Below are 17975 nucleotides of genomic sequence, written 5' to 3' on the forward strand. Positions count from 1 at the left end.
GCCAAAAATCATCTTTAAACAGAGACAGATCTTACAAACCAGAGGTTACCAGTCTGAGCCAGGTTTGTAAAACCATTCGTACGGTAAAATAACCAACATGAAATTAAGCAGTGGGTCATACTGAAACACTCATATTACTGAGATAGAGCACTCAAATAATAAAACTTTTTAATAATGTTCTCAAACATGACTTTTTCCATAACTGTAAATCCAATCCAAATGTTGCCATCTAATATATCTGGTTTTCCCCATTTACAGCAGCTATTTGCACCATTTTTCAAGCCGTTTGAGATAACAGAATGCCTACAAATCTGTACATAATAAAAAAAAAGAAGATAACTGCCCAAAACTGCCTTTACCATTGTGAAACCAACTAATGTTAAAGATGACTCATTTGGAATCTTTGGAAGTCGTCAGTCATGTGATATTCTTCATTGCACACAATATATTTAAACAGTGTCACTGGCTGATGCTGTTGAACCACAATGGCTTTGGTTGCATGCAAGTGAACAGTTGGTGGTTACCACATAGGGTAATTCTGGTAATTCTGGTTTAACACAGTACTCATCAAGTTAAATGGTGAACCCTGGAACACAGCACTACAATGAAGTCAAGAAACATGAGCAGTCAGACAATCAGACTAATCAGGTTGCAAACAAACTCCAAATTCAATCAAACTCATGTGGAACAGAAAAAAAAAAAAAAAAGGTTGAGTGTGTAAGTTTTAGTGGCATCAAGTGGTGAGGGCTGCAAATTGCAACCAGTGGCTCACGGTGCATTTGTGAAGTTGTTCAGTGTGTGTTCATGTGCTCTTAAGTCAGAATGTGGAATTAACATGGACGCTACTACAAAGATGTGTTGGATTAGCATTATCAGAACGTATAAACAACACGCAGACAGAGACTAACATGTCAGTTTTGAATTTTTGTAATCCCTAAAAATGTCACGATCCTGTCCTGGATCCTGTCGGGGTTGTGTTATTATTTTGGCCGTGCCTTCGCATTGTTTTGATTTGGGATTCTCTGTTTCTGGGTTTTGGTTCTTGATTCCGGGGTTTAGGTTTTGTATCTTCTTGTCAGTTCTGTCATCTGTGAGTTTACTTATTTATCAGTTTGGTATCTGTTATTTAGTCTGGGTTATTATATATCTGGTTATTATTTGTCAGCTGGTATTTAGTGTTGTTTTGGTATTTTCCTTATTTCTTTCTGTTCCATGTTTAGTGTTGTACTGTTTCCGGGTTGGTCCTGTCTCTGTTCCCTACTGTTTACAGTTGGTCTATGTTTTGTGTTTTGGAGCTTTGTTTCTTGTCTTGTGTTCTCTGTTTAGCCTTGTTTATTTCATTGTTCATTTACAGGTTCTGTTTAGCTCACTTTGTACCTGTCTGTCTTGTTTCTTAGGTTTGGCCCTACATTGAGTTCTGTACCTTAGTTATGTCTTTTTAATTTGCTCCTACTTATGTGTTTGCATTATTTTGGGTGTTGTCTGCTCTTTGTTCTGTTTAATCTTAGCTTCAGTCTGTGTTCCTTGTTGGTGTTTCTTTGTGATCTCTCTGCCTGTGTCTGGATTAGTTTGTTATTTATAATTATTCTGATCTGTTACTTCTTATTTTGATATGGCCTATGTTTAGTGTTCAGTAACTTGTGTTCTGTCTGTTCCCCCTCAGTAATCTGCCTGCCTGCCTGTCTCTCTGTTTTCCCCTGCTGTCTCTCTGCCTGCCTCGTTGGCCTTGATCCCTCTCACCTGTGTTGCTCCTGCCCTGCTCGTTAGTCCCTGGTGTATATATGTTTGGGTTTTCTGTTCAGTCCCCGTCTGGTCATTGTCATATAATGAGTGTTCTGCCAGTTGCTGCACTACCAGTTCTTGCCTTGGATTAAAAACCCTGGAACTAAACCTCAGCAATTAGTGTCTTGCATTTGGGCTCTCTCCTGCTTTGCGCACGCTCTATCCTGACAAAAAAGTAATCAGCAAACCAAAATAATAATCATACCATCGTAATGTGTTAAGTAAAGTGGTTTTGCACTAAAAATGACCTTTGTTTACATACACACATCTGACAAGGACATGTAGCAGATTTGTGAATTATGAGATATATATATATATATATATATAGAGTCAACATGTTTTCTTTTAACCCTGACCACAACATTTCCCTAACTTTAACTCATTATGTTTTGTACCTAAATCTAACCATAAAGGTTATATGAATAATTTTTAGGACTGTCATTTGTAACTGCTTTGGAAAGCACTGACCCACTCTGTCAGGCTGTTGATTGGGGCACCAGATAAGACAATGCTTATCATGTACAGTTATGATTACTGTGGGACCACTAAACACACAAAGTACAAGTACAACATTTGTAACAGCTTTTGACCTCCCACTTACTAAATTATTTGCATAAATATATACATGCTTACACAGATCAATGATAAGATTGCTTCCTGAACACCTTTCAACAGCAGCAGATGGATTATTATTAGAATAGCTTTTGAAAACATGCTAAATCACATATCTGCTATCATGAACTGTACTTACCAGGCAACCAAACCGGTTAGGTGTGAAAGCACATACTCTGCATGTATTACCCAGAACCCAACTGAGCATCACATACTGTAGTATTTATTTAGGTATATAAGCTATACTTTGATATTTCTGTGACACATTAATTATGGAACTATCTACAGATAACTGTCTATATATTTTCATGTATCTTTTCATGTGACAACACAAGAAATGAAACTTTGCTACAATGTACTTGTTGAAAATTTGTTTGTTAAAACTGTTTAAATTGTCCTTAAAAATGTTAAGGACAACATTTGGCTGCTGTAGTAGCAATTATGCTCGCATGTCAGTGAGCAGTGATGAAAGCTCATTGTCATGGTAATGACATCGGAGTGAGCACATAATCTGACGACCGGCAAATACACACAGTACATACAGGTGGCTATGTGTTGGCTAGCTGTTTACTGTGTCACGTGTGCACTACTATGGGCATGCTCAATCATGCTAGCAATGCAACTCTTTCGCTCTATCTCTCTTTCCAGACACTGAAGGACCCCACTCTTGCAGCCAGGAAAGATTTCCAGCGTGAAGCTGAGTTGCTGACAAACCTCCAGCACGAGCACATAGTCAAGTTCTATGGAGTGTGTGTGGACGGAGACCCTCTCATCATGGTCTTTGAGTACATGAAGCATGGAGATCTCAATAAGTTTCTCAGGTGAGTTCAGAAGACTAACAACAGCTGGTGGAGAAGGTGTGGTGTGAGTGCATCTGCTGTAAGTGACCAGAGTGATGGCCTATAATCACCGTAGTAACCAAAATAATGTAGAATTTCATCTATCCCTACACAAAAAACTCATGCATGGAATTTTCCATTACTATTGTGGAAACCAATTTTTGTCCAGATATTATGTACCTTCACATGTACATGTTAACATGTACTTTTAAAGTGTTTAGTGATGTGGAGGCTGTTAAATACACAAATTGAATGTACTATTTGAGCGTAATGTAGTTATTTTTTTGGACAATAAAATATATAGGGTATATACCAATTCAATTTTATTTATATAGCGCCAAATCACAACAGTTATCTCACAGCGCTTTTCATAAAAGAGCTATGATGTTATTTACAGAAGCCCAACAGTTCCCACCAAGAGCAGCACTAGGCGACAGAGGCAAGGAAAAACTTCCTTTTAAGAGGCAGAAACCTCGAGCAGAACCATGACTCAGGGTGGGTGGCCATCTGCCTCGACCGGTTGGGGTAAAAGGAGAGAGAGGGAGAGAGAGAGAGAGAGAGAGAGAGAGACATCTTGTATAGAAATTTTGTTTTGTAGTTCAGCAATACAAACTCAAAAGTTATCAAACAGTGGTCGGACAAAGAGGGATTCTGTGGGAACACCACTAAATGTTCAATTTCAATACCATACACCAAAACAAGGTCGAGGGTGTGGTTAAAACAGTGAGTCGGTTCATGAACACTCTGAATCTAACAAAAGAGATAAACGCAGTACTGAAGCTGTCATTCTTAACATCCACATGAATATTAAAATCCCCTACAATAATAACTTTGTCCGTTTTAAGGACTAAAGTTGACAAAAACTCTGCAAATTCAGATAAGAATTCAGAGTACGGGCCAGGTGCTCGGTACACTATAACGAAGAGAATTGGTTGCAGTGATTTCCAACTTGGGTGCGAAAGACCAGGAACAAGGCTTTCAAATGAGTTATAGTTTGGTTTAGGTTTAGAGCTGAGCACCGCTATACCAGTGTGTAGCGCTTTCTCAGTGTCAGCATGAGATACAGCGCCCTGGGATCTTTTCAGTAATCTGCACCCTATAGTAGGCTAAAAGCAGTTGTGCTGCTTTTGACCATTTTATACTTTAGGAACATTTTATCAAAACTGTCAACTTTACATACAATGGTGCAATTTTTGTGTGTAATTTTTAACCTTTTAAACCTGAAAATCCTCTGCTTTAAATTGTGTATGTAACAGTGACAAAGAAGGTAAATCAGATGGAATGGCAGTATTTATTTACCAAAGTTTTTTAAAATAAAGATAGAAAATAATAAAATGAAATAAAGTCACCTTTTGGGTTCTAATTGACATCCCTTAAATTACCTTAACAAATCGAAACATACAACAGTCCACTTGTTTCCCCTGAAACTGTAAAACTGATATGTCAAGCTGTACCACTAAGACTACTGATGGAGACTTAACTCTGCACTAAAACACTTAAATATCACACCTCTTCCTTTCAGACTGCAGGGCATGATAGCGCATGAATTCCCCCAATGCCTGTTTGTGCATATTCGATATGTACCTAGGAACCTTTTGCAAGCCCTGCTTTCTCGTTTATGCCTGTTTGCATCATACCTACATCATACCTGAATTTATATCTTTTCTATGTTCCATAGACAAATTAACAATCTTCACTTAATTTAACATGTAAATGCTCCGTATAGCGCCTTTCTAGTCTTTTCGACCACTCAAAGCACTCTTACACTACATCTGCATTCACCATTCACTCATATTTATACACTGAGCTTAACTTCTCAAACAGAAACATACATTCATACACTGAGGACATGACTCCCGATTAACGGCCAACCCGCTTTACCTCCTGAGCCACAGTCGCCCCAACATCAGCTTGAAAGCAACTGAAAACACAAAAAAAAAATTTATTGTAAAAGAATTCAGGCGTCAAGGGGTTAAGGGAAAGCAGCCCCCCGTTGCAGGCCTGAATGCAGCTTGAGTGCACTGAATGACAATTCACAGTGGAGCAGATGACCCCTTCACTCCATGAGCAGGGTACCAATGAGTTACTCACCAATGGTGAACAGTTCAAGCGTCTCCTACTGTTTAAGGAGACAGTCTACTCTCAGTCCCAGTGATGATGATGAAGAAGAGGAGAAAACTCCTAACTCAGTCTCAGTGATAAGTAGCCTACCGGCGGAAGTTAGAACAGACTTTTAGCCAAATAACACACTTCTCATAAATGAGTCAGGCTAACCCTGGGGTCTGTACGTCTATTACTCATCTTGGTTTCTAGCTATTCGCCACTCAAACAGTTGCACACTCACACTACAGTGTCTTCTTCTCCCGCATGTCTCTTATGTTTTTCTGCTCCTCTAACTCCTCTGCCTGCTAGTCACGCCCCCTAACCAATCATACCTTTTAGAAACGCGATGTCTCTCTTGATGGACTAATCAGAAGCAGATAAATAAATGCAACAGGTTAATATGTCTCACCTCTGATTGATTAATGTACATTCCAAACAAACTATGAAAACACTGTCCCCTTAAAGGAACAGAGCCCTCTATAATAACAATGTTGGGTAATACTGCTGTGTTTAAATTAGCTCTGTAGTAAAGTAAGTAAACAAGTTGTCCTCAAAGTTGATGCGTTAGAAGCAGGAAAAATGGGAATTTGAGTGAGACTTTTGACAAATTTTGATGGCTAGACGACGGGGTCAGAGAATCTCCAAAACTGCAGCTCTAGTGGGGTGTCTGCAGGGGGTCAGTACCTATGATAAGTGGTCCAAGAAAGGACCATTTTTCCTTCACATTTTCTTCTTCACGTGGATGGTCAGGTGCGTGTGTGTAAATTACCTGCGAAACACATCGCACCAGGATGCACTATGGGAAACATGCAACCTGGTGGAGGCAGTGTGATACTTTGGGCAATGTTCTGCTGGAAAACCTTGGCATTAATTTGTATGGTACTCTGAGACGTACCACCTACCTAAGCATTGTTGGAGACCATGTACACCCTTTCATGGGAACCGTATTCCCTGATGGCAGTGGCCTCTTTCAGCAGGATAATGCGCCCTGCCACAAAGCAGCAATGGTTCAGGAATGGTTTGAGGTAGTGTTGTAGTCAAGACCGCCCAAACCAAGACTAAGTCAAGACCAAGACCAGAGTTTATCGAGACCGAGACAAGACCAAGACTTTTAGGGACTGAGACCAAGTTGAGACCAAGACCGAGGGAGACCAAGACCAGTTCCCCACATTACATGACACACAATAAAATGTGGAATAAGATCATAGGTGCTTCTCAAATTGATCTGAAAGATCCACATTCTCATTAAAACACCCACATACAAACACTAAGAGCTGAAATCAAAGTAAGCGTCTTTCTTCAACACTCCTTTTCCACGCTTACCATCGCAGGGACAGTCGTTAACGGTAACACATTTTTAATTAGGGTTATTGGTTGCATTTTAAGTTTTACATCCAATCACTGTTAGGATGTTAACAAATAAATAAGCAATTTGTTGAAATTCCCAGACAAGACCGAGTAATGTGGTCAAGTCCGAGATGAGACCAAGACCATCAAAAAGTGGTCTTAAGACCGGTCTCGAGTACTACAACACTCGTTTGGGGAACACAACGAGTTCAAGGTGTTGACTTAGCCTCCAAATTCCCCGGCTATCAAAATCATCTCGCATCTCGAGACTTTCTCAACATAGCGTTATTGCATTATAATGAAACACATGTCCACACTGGTTTTCATTTAACTTACCTACTTTTAGAGATTTAATCATGTTGAAATGGCAGCGTGATCTGTGAATCCCTCCTTGTGGTACACGCATGCATGTGCTGAAGTGAAGGTCTGACTAAAGAGCTTCATTCAGCTACCAAATAGTCAAACTCAGATATGTGCTCTTACTGGATGAACAGGGCTGGAAGACCCACAAAGCAGTAAGTAAACAAAAAGTCGTTAGTGAAGATGTAACTCTGCTTTTACAAGCATGTCAGACATGATGAGGTGCTCAGACAGGAAGACCATTACACTATCTACAGCATGACTGTTGTATCAGCATAAAGTATACCGAGGGTTTACTGAAATAATGCTGAGGTGAGCAGAGCGAGACAGTGAGAGGACACAAAGAGGGGACATTGCAAATACATCATCAAATCAACCAAAACAGAAGCCTCTGATCCAACAGACAGCAGCTGCTCATGGAGCTGTAACATAAGACAAACTGTCCATAGCATTAATTGAACATGTTGGAGGAGGGATGTAAATGTGGTATATGGTATTATGCTAGGAAAGAAAGTTGACAAAAGTAATTATAGTTGTCCTGAACATTCACGCTTGAAGTCAGAGTGAAAAGTCGGCTGTTACAGAGGGGGGGCAACACGCAGTATTGTTTAATATGGAGATAACAGCACACTCACAGTCTCTCCTGGAAGACATTTATAGGGTTATCCTGAACTGTGAGTGAAATATTTGTGTGAAGATTGAAAAATGTTGAGAGACAACTTCAAAACCTGCCTACTATCTCACCCCCGCACAGCTGACTGACCAATCACATGGCTCAGCTAAGCACTGTCACGCCATTCCTTTCTGCCATCACCCCATTGGATTCATCACAGCGCTATTAAAATCTTAAACATTATGGCACATGGGCCAGGGCCCTGTACTACAAAGCAGGATTTTTATTCCAGGTGTCTGACAACATCATGGGAAGAATCCCTATGTGTGACTCCCTGTAACATTCTTTATCTTTAACCAGAAACAGTAACAGTAGAAATTCAGGGTTGGAGAGAGGAGTCTGTTGTGTTTAAGTAGCGTTAGGAAATAAAGTTTTGCTAGCAGCTCCTGTTTGTACACAACAAACTCCTCTCCCTTATTTCCACGGTGTTTCCTGCAACAACTCACCTGCAGAAAGGGTTCTTTTGGTTGCAGTCATAGTCCGCCCCCAGTTTGGAGAAGCAGACAGGACTCAGGCACAGAAGCTAAGCAATGTACTGCTGTGAGGTAGCGGTTAGACCAGCAACCCCAATTTTCTGCAAGATAAAATTACTATTTTTGTCAAAGGAGTCTGGCGGCTTTGAAGAGAGCATAGATCTGCAGCTAGACCGGGAAGAGGAAAAGGCATGCTGAAAGCTCTGGAGATACAGATGATCAGGTGAAATATTGGAATGCAATTGTCTAACTGGTAGGTGTGTTTACAGTCAGTGAACAGTAAGCAACGGACCCAAACAAATGGAGGGGCAGACACTATCCCAGAGAAATCACAGACTGTTCATTGCTCATATAAAAAAACACCTTGTCACTCGTTACCAAATTTGAGCAGCTAAGGAGTACATCTCATCAGTGTCAGTGAGCCAATAAGCATGCTTGTATCAAAATCTAGCGCAGGTAACTTGTCTCTGCTTGTCGGTGAGTCCGTTCACCACATCGTCCACTGGGATGAAAGCCCCAGCGCGTCCTCTCCTCGCCAAACATGGTGTTGCTTACAGACCGACAGGTAAATACTCGTGAAGTTTCCACCGTGAATGGTTGTCAGACCTGGACTAGCTGCTCTTTAGCATAATAGTCTGTTACTATTTCCCATTACAGCAGTGTCATAGTACTGGTATGTCGTGTAAAAATTCATGACTTGGGCCAGATAAGAAAGCTTGAACTTTTACCAACATTTTTATTATCAACAAAAACAGACACCAATTGGAATAATTGTGTCAGAGATTGGTGCAAAATAGTGTCCCATTCTGTTACCAGAACAGAGACCCGAGTCCACATGAAAACCATGTAACGACTGACTTTCACCTCCTTTTGGACCTCCTTTTATAGCTCTGTTTCTTGGCTTCACATCATCTCTTGGCTCTCTTTCCTACTGCACCTGAGTCTGGGAAAGTCCAAGATTTTCACCTGCCTAAGCATTTGGTGGGAAAGTCCCTGACTGCCTGCTCCTCCTCTCTGTGTCTTTTGCATGCACTCTGCTTGATCATGCCATTTCATCCATAACCTGACTTTTGTGGAATAAACTGGTGTTGTTTGTGCTCTGTGCTAGAAACAGGACATTCTTACTGTGATGGACTGTATGTTTTGTAATACAATTTGCACAAAATCTGCCCAAAGCACACGAACTTGCTCACACACACACATGTGCTACTGCTGAGCCTGGGCAGTTAGATACAGAAAGGAGCACACACACTTTAACACTGTGATCCTAACTTTACACTATAAAATAACACTTTAAATGATGACAATGTAGACCACCATTGCTCTAGTAATTAATTAATGATAACAATTTAGGCTATAATGCTCCAAAATAATTCACAACAGGTACTGGCATCAAAATTTTATGAGCAGTATTGCCCTAGATATTTAAAATGCTAGTGCTATAGAGTTTGTTCCTTGGTGTGTCCTACTCACCTGTCAGCTGTCTTGACATTTTGACTTGACTTCCTTTGACTTTTGTTGACTTCACTGAGAGATTTCAGACCTTCATTGCTCCTGACCAGTGATCGAAATACTGCAAAAATGTCAATTTTTCTCTCATGAGGTCATGAAGTACAAAGAAACTATAGAGGTTTTCCCAGAGCTGCCAGGCCTCTGAGTGGCACAGAGAGCAGTGTGTTAGCTTGTGGACACTGAGTGATGGATAGGCTTGTCTCAGTGAACTACTGCTGGTTGATGCCTTAATTTTAACCTTGTCACCAGACTACAACCACCTCCTTGTTGAGCACCACTCCTTCTTCCTTTACGCCCTCACTTTCCTTCTGTTAAGGTGAAACCCCCACCCTCCCGACAGGCAGTCTCTCGTGAGCTGCCTGTTATAAAGTTATAAATATAAATGGACTCTGCTCTGGAATCAAATATTGTCACCATAGTCAATGCCTTGCTAGAGCTGTGTCATGCGCCATACAAGCGTGTTCTACAGTGATTGATGAATGAGGCTGTTTAACCAAGTGACAGACTAACACTGGAACTGTACTACACAGCAGCTTATGTAAAATTCAGATTTCAGAACCTGTTAGCAAACAGAAGCTCATTTACACATCCCACGGACACAGAGCAACCCTATCCTTTATTTTGAGCAGTATGTCTGTCTACCTGATGAATGCAAGTCCAATATTCACTCTATTTTAGCTCTACCAACTCTATTGTCACTGTGTCACTACTAGAGACACCTTTCAAATTGTCATTTGATACATTGTTAGTATAAAAATATATAGTTGCTTTAATAATGCATGAGTATACTGAACCCTTTGTGGGTCCAAGGATGATGAGGATCAGTTCATTTGCAAGTAGCTAAAGTTATACATACCTAAAAATAAAAGATTGACTTTAGATCTGTAATCACGTTTTGTTGGCTGGGAAGCCAGAGACAGGTGACAGAGTAATTAACGTTCAACCTGAAAATGAGATTAGCAGCAGGAGATATAATTGTTGATTAATTTGTATCTGACACCACTTGCTCCAAATACTGGATGTCCTTATGCAGATCATGAAGTTACTTAACTTGAAATATTGACGTGCTATGCCTGAAAGGTTAACTTTCCTTCTTAACTGGGAGATTCTCCTAAAACTGACGAAAAATGATCAGCTAGATCATATCTCTAGAGAAGAGTCGCCACAGTCACGCTCACAATGGTCCAACGTTTTAATTCAAATGAACAGGAATTAGCTCCAGCTGATATAATCTGCTGCTGGTGATGTTTTTCATTCAACCGACAAACGTGACTTCTAAAATGCAAATAAATCAAAGAAGGACAGAATAAAAGTTTGAAAGAGATGTGTTGAGATGTGAATTCAGGTGTGTGTGTGTGTGTGTGTGTGTGTGTGTGTTGGGGGGGGGGGGGGGGGGGGGTGTTAGGGTTAGACAGAGATGGAGAGCGAGAGAGAGAACAGCAGCCCTGTATGCTCAAGTGTCTCTCATGGTTGTGTCAATTTAAAAACTTTAATCAGTACAAACCAGTCCAGATGTGTGTGGAATGCGCTGGAAAACATCCTCACTGATGTTATCTGAGGTCATAGGGTGTGTCAGGTCTTTCGACATCTGGCTCAGGAGGTAGAGCGGGTTGCCTGTTAATCGGAAGATCAGCGGTTCGATCCCCGGCTCCTCCAGGCTGCATGTCACAAAATACTAAACCCTGAATTGCCCCTGGTGGCTGTTCCATCGGTGTATGAACTTAGGCTCAGTGTGTGAATGGTAAATGCGATGTAGTGTAAAAGCTCTTTGAGTGCTTAACTTAAGCTGCCTTCCCAGATCGACTTATAGCTCCCAGTCAGAAGCAGTGGTGAGCAGGCCTGATGATGTCCTTGGCTGCAGTCTGGGCTGCTCTCCATCCCGTTGAAGATAATGAGCTTCATCTGGTCATGGAGGTGCTTCCTGTAGCACCTGGTCATAGCACCAGTGATAGCAGACTTCTCTTAGGCCTTTCAGGCTGCTACTGAGGATGTGCTCCAGCATTCCTCTTCCGGAATATAGAGAGCATGATGGAGTTTCACTGTTGTTCCAGACTTGGAAGTTTACTGGGCTTGGCAGGACATCTGAAACAGCTTGGCTGTCCCCACCGATGCCCTGTGTCTCTACTGAGACTCTGCCACTTCCAGTCTTTCCTGCCTGCTGTTGCCACACGAGAGGCATCCAATTCATGACATAATACGTAAATTCAACATAAATTCAATGTAAATACAATCAAATGCTCACAATTAGTTAAAAATCTCATTAATTATTACACTGGCCAGGCTATGAAATACTTTGGGGTTGTTAAAAGAGTAATATTAAAATAAGGAATCGACCCCTGCTGCCGCACATTCAAAATACAGGCCCATTCATAACCATTTGTCTGAAAGTATTTTTACACTCTCCTAAATAGTAACTTTTCTTTTTGACTTGAAGTCGAAGTTCAGAGCCATTCTTAATACCATTTCTCAGAATTTCTATTCATTGCGCCCTGATTTGAAATAGTTTTGATGAAGGGCAAGATTTGGCCCACAGGCTGGTTGACCCTACTGTTGTGTCTCTGTTAGTGTCCTGCCTCACTGCGGTGCAGGCTGTCTAGATCCTCTGTGATTAATTGATGAGGCTGCCTGAGAGAACAAAGCTGTAGCCAGAGAGACAAACAAGAATCAGCAGAGAGTCATTCCATCCACTGTGTTCTATGCTGCAGCTGAGGATATCTGAGGAGAATCATTCAGTTTACTGTGAACTGTTGGATCTGGGGTCCAAACACACACTGAGCTGACAGCTTTGCTAGCACACTGGAGTAAAACAAAGACGTAAGCAACTAGATGACGTTGCCATGAATGTGTTTGCAGAAACATAATTAGCAGGAAGTTAGGACAGGCCAGTTGGCGTCTTACACTAGTGAATACATTAGACATTGTTTTGTATCGAATGTGAGACATTGTTTCCTGAGAAGCAAAGCTTCTGATTGATTTGACTTTGAAACCAAAATCCTGAACGTTTTGTTAGCAGCAACTACATTTAATTCATCAAAGAATATTTTAAACATTATATTATAAATATACCAAACGTTCCTTAACTTTTTGCAGTCTCTTTACACAGAGATAGAGACACCATCTAGTGGCCATTACAGGAAGTCCAGCTTCACACAGACATCCTTCACACACTGCTGCAAACATTAATTCGTCTCTGAAGTCTGCTGGGGATAAATATTCATGAATCTGTATAGAAAAAAACAACAAAATGATGCTCCTTAGGACTTCAGATATTACCTCAAAATCATTCCATTCAGACATTTTCTTCCATATCAGAGTAATCCAGTCATTGTTTTAGGGCTCTGGTGTAGCCCACAGCTAATTAACTGAGTTAAATGCAACAGTACACCTCCTGTTTACTACGCCCAAAGCATGATGGGAGTCCTGGTGGTGGCACAACATCAAAATATTTTCACCATTAATGAAAATAATAATAAGAAAAACAATACTAGGGACAAAATATATTAAAAAGAAGTTAACTATTTTTTGGGCTTTTGTAGCCTAAAGCTGATGATACACGGGGCAATTTTTTGAGCAATCTTGCTAGTGGCAAGACCGACGTTTGAACGGATAGCGACGGGGCGGGTGGCGGAGTGCTGGGGGAAGGGGGATGACGGTAGTAATCTTTACTCATTACCATTGATGGCAACGTTGCCCTGCACGATTGCTCTAGAAGTTGCTCTGTGTATCATCAGCTTAAAACTAGGCCTCCTGGGGTGCAGGAAGCAAGCCACAGTCTCTGGTGTCAAAGTTCGCATTCCATTATTGCCCCAAATTGTATTTGTCAAAATCATCAAGTACTGTAAATTCTGAGAGACAGGGTTGTCTCAACAATTTCAAATGGATGGCATTTCTCAGTGGTCAGTCCAGTCCTGAAAAGATAAATACTGCATGTGACATGTAGTGACTCTTGCATAAGCCTGTAAATAAAGAGTTTAATTGTTTAGCTTCAACCACAGCAGCTTCGGTTGGTAAGTGAGCAGCTGGGCATGTATCACAAGATGCTGTAATATTGAAACATTAGTGAATAGTTATTGAAAGCATGACTTTAATTGCTCATCTAATATATAATGGATTACTCTCTGTAATTAAGTGTCCCAATAGTGAATGCAGTGGTCTGAAATAATGCTTGAAGAGGCCTTCCCAAATATAAAGAATGCATGACTGAACATACAACCAATTCACAACATGAGCTGTGAATTTGGAAGCCGTTACATGAGACATTTTTCCCCCTGAGGTCCTTGCCTCACTTATCTCATGAAAGAAGGTTCCAATCTGAGTCAGACTCTGCAGCCCTACCTGCTCACTCACTGCGAGCTGCTCTGGATGAGAGCACAAGCTAAATGCCTAAATTGTAAATTGCGGTTGGTAAGCTAATGAGCTGCATTATGTCTGCTGTGATTAGATGTTATTTGCTCCCAGGATGCTTTGCCCCGCAGAATAGAACATTGGTACTTAGTCCGCCGCCAGGAAGTGAAGTCTGCCAGTGCTTACGTATGACTCTAAACGTGTGTTTGTGTGCGTGCACGTGCATGCGTGTATGGGACAGTTTTCAGTGAGTCTCTCTGTGCCTCGGATGCTAATTTCAGCTCAGTAATTGTGTTTCCATTAACGTGCTGGCATCAATTCTTCCAGGACATACAGCTAATTTAGCCGGTACCCATTGCCCTCTAAACTACCATGCTCAAATACACACACATAGACACACACCGAGCTGCCACTTTACTGGCATATCTTCCTCCATTAGAGACTTAAAAGTCAGTGAAGCTGAAAAGACACACACAGAGACACACACACACACACACACACACACAGATTGACTACTGGGTTCACTTTGTATTTAACTACACAGGTCATTACAGCCCAACTCACACTTCTTCTTCTCTTTCCCTCTGTATGTCTCTTGATCCTATCACCACTATTTGAACATAATGGTCACCACTGTGCTACATCATTGACACAGTAACAACTCTGAGTCAGTCAGAAGTGTCACTGACACTGAGTTATTGTTTGATAAATCATCATATAGTGGACATTTTGTGAATGTGTTGAGATCCAGTGGGACAGTTTGTCCTGGGGGATTTAAATTGAGAAGTACACCAACTTGTCTTCTCACCAAGGACACACTGTTGATGTCCCATTGCCTGCCAACCTAGTGTGCTCATACACACACACACGCACGCACACAATAAGACACAACAAGCTTCCTCTTCACTGGCATTTATTTTTCAGACTGATGGGCCAGACTGGTTTCAGCTCTACTAATTACACATACCATACTGATTAGAGCGTCTGGTAAAGGATTTTTTAGATTGATACTAATATCAATATTTCAGAGTTAAAGAAATCTGATAAAAAACATGTTGGCCAGTATTGGTTTATTAGCATAAACACATGCCATAAACAAGCATTTGATAAGAACCCCTTGTTTTGGTTATTTTTTAGAAATATGATCATGATATGCGCTGACCATGACATTTTACAGTGGAAAACATAACAGCACATGTAATGAAAACATTTAATTAGCAAGCCTTTATGAAATTAGCATCAATAACAAATAAAAAAATATAAGCAAAAACATAAATGCCACAGAATATTTGATAATTGCTTCATGCGATCCATTGGAAAATATTCTAACCTAAAGGTTCACTTAGGAGCTGTTTTTGGAGCTTTCACAGGACACCATGCCGTCTTTTTCAAACCTGAGTAAGTTCAATTCACTGAAGAAGATAAAAGGAAACAGTTAAAAGTTGTGGAAATAGCTTTGAGTTAGGATTTTTTTTATTACAGACAACAAAGATACATGTGCATCTAAAAAAGACAGAGAGATTAAAGGCCCAGGAGACCTTTGCAAGTGTTTTGAGTTAATTAGCTGATTAGAGAGCGCTTCGCAGGTTGACATTTCTGTGTTATAAATTCTAAAATTCTAATACATTTTGAGATACTGAAGTTTTGATTACCATGAGCTGTAAGCCATAATCACAAAATTGAAAAAAGGCTTGAAAAATTTCACTTCATCTGCATGTGGACACGTATATGTTTGATAATAAAACAACTGAACTGTAATAAAAATTAAATGAAGTAGTGTGTGGCGTGTTCAGGAATATGAAAGGAATCCTCCTCCCCCAACGGCAAACTCATCTTTATCTATTAGTGTATCCTTCAGTTTATAGATTGTTATGTGTATGTAATTAGCTGAAATAGTTTACGGTGATGGTTTACTTATTAGCTCCAAAGGATCAAAGCAAAAATTTTTCCTTGATTGCCAAGACTTGGGAGAACAATTTTCAAAATTCTAAACTGTTTCACTGGCATTTATTTTTCAGACTGATGGGCCAGACTGGTTTCAGCTCTACTAATTACACATACCATACTGATTAGAGCGTCTGGTAAAGGATTTTTAGATTGATACTAATATCAATATTTCAGAGTTAAAGAAATCTGATAAAAACTATTTTCAAAATTCAAAACTCTTTGTCATTTTTATTGCCAGAGTAGTTTGAATAAAGTTTTGTGAGATTCAATATCGGTTTAAATTTCTTTGTCCTTATAAAAAATGTATTTATACACTCATGGGACATAACTACATTACAAATTCTGTTAGCCTAGGTTGTCCTGAAAAAAAAAAAAAGATGTATATTACTCGATTGTGCATTACAGAGGTTATTTAAGCATTATTCCAGAAGGTGAACCTAAAAGAGGTAAGAAAAAAGATGCCGTAGACCCAAGGGGGTTAACAAGTTTGAAGGGTGTACAAGTTGATTTTCATACTGATGAAATGACATGAAATCTATGGCTGCCTGAAGGAAGGAAATCAATCATAAAACTGGTTGTATGCATTTGAAAATAGTCAGCAGTCATGTGCAATATACACAATTTGGAGTTAATGGGCTCCAACATGCAAAATCAGCAGTATGACCTTTTACATCAGCTGACCATTGTCAGGGCTGACTGTATATTTTTTGATCTGAAATATTTCCTGAGCTTTTAACTGACTCTGTTACTTCCTCCTCAGAGCTCATGGGCCAGACGCCATGATCCTGGTGGATGGACAGCCTCTGCAGACCAATGGGGAGCTGGGTCTGTCCCAGATGCTTCACATAGCTAGTCAGATTGCAGCTGGGATGATCTACTTGGCGTCTCAACACTTTGTGCACCGTGATCTGGCAACCAGGAACTGCCTGGTGGGGAATGGCCTTCTGGTGAAAATAGGAGACTTTGGCATGTCCAGAGACATTTACAGCACAGATTATTACAGGGTAAGAAGATTTTGTTCCTACATTGAACACTTTTGACCCAAAGATGGTCAAAGATGCTTGAAAGGTCAAATCCTTTACATTTATTATGGCATTTACAAGTGAGATGCCACTACAGTTTGTTTACTTTTATCCTCCGTAGTCTGGAGTAGTCTGTAACAAGATAAACAAAGAGACACATGGATGGTTTCTTTTTTTTCTATAGTTCTGGACTTCTTCTGATTTTGATGTTCATGACCAAAATAATGTTTACGAAGCAGCATGACTTATATTTATGTGACGAAAATTACATGTCATCACCAGTAGACTCACCTAATAGCCTAAGATTTGTTCAATATGTCAGCAGTGGACAGAGGATGAATAACTTACTGTATTCTACTAGTGTAGATAGCTGCAGGAGAGGAGACTGACTGTCACATTATGATTCACTGTATAGTTTCTCTAAATTATTTCGCCTGCGGCTGTTTTTTTTTAAGGTTTTGTAATATTTTAATGATACGTTTCCTGCCAATGTAGAAGAGGTGTGTCTGTTAGACGATGGTAACAGCTCAGAGAGATTTTCAGGAGACTCTCTCAGCACTGTAATTGGCATGGTGGGGAATAATTTGTATTTGGCAGTAAATGTCAATGACACCATTGAGTCCCATCCTGCTAAGTAGCTTCTGTGGACTGTTTTCTTTTTATTGGCTGCTCCAATGTCCCAGCAGGGCCGCTGGTACAGCAACAGAAAAGACTGACTGATTTTTTATTTATTTTAATTCTGAACAGCAGTGAACTGGTTCAGTGGTTCCGTTTTACAGACATCATAATACATTATTTATCCCTTGTTTATATTGCTCATGTGCACTCACCCCACCTTAATGCACTTTAATGTTGAGTTGTTTGGATTGAATTTGTTGTATATTTATAATGGCAATGTCAGCTCTGAGTCAGAAAGATAAAATGCACAAAAAGTAAACTTGGCATGGAAAGACAACCAAAG

General features: G+C 40.2%; 1 protein-coding gene across 1 annotated transcript in view; it reads left to right on the forward strand.

Annotated features, from left to right (window-relative positions):
- The window catches only part of LOC119909671 (NT-3 growth factor receptor-like), a gene marked incomplete at its 3' end in the record, with an annotated part of 34715 nt that extends 17719 nt beyond the window's left edge, over positions 1 to 16996 (forward strand). The window contains exons 4-5 of the mRNA XM_038727886.1: positions 3043 to 3215; positions 16753 to 16996. Coding sequence (XP_038583814.1) covers positions 3043 to 3215; positions 16753 to 16996 — 417 coding nt within the window. The remainder of the gene's footprint in view (positions 1 to 3042; positions 3216 to 16752) is intronic.
- Positions 16997 to 17975: the final 979 nt, after the last annotated feature.

The sequence above is a fragment of the Micropterus salmoides genome, unplaced genomic scaffold (genome assembly GCF_014851395.1).
Source record: "Micropterus salmoides isolate LMB-PRFRI ecotype aquatic unplaced genomic scaffold, ASM1485139v1 Ms_hic_scaffold_1811, whole genome shotgun sequence".
Classification (NCBI taxonomy): Eukaryota; Metazoa; Chordata; class Actinopteri; order Centrarchiformes; family Centrarchidae; genus Micropterus; species Micropterus salmoides.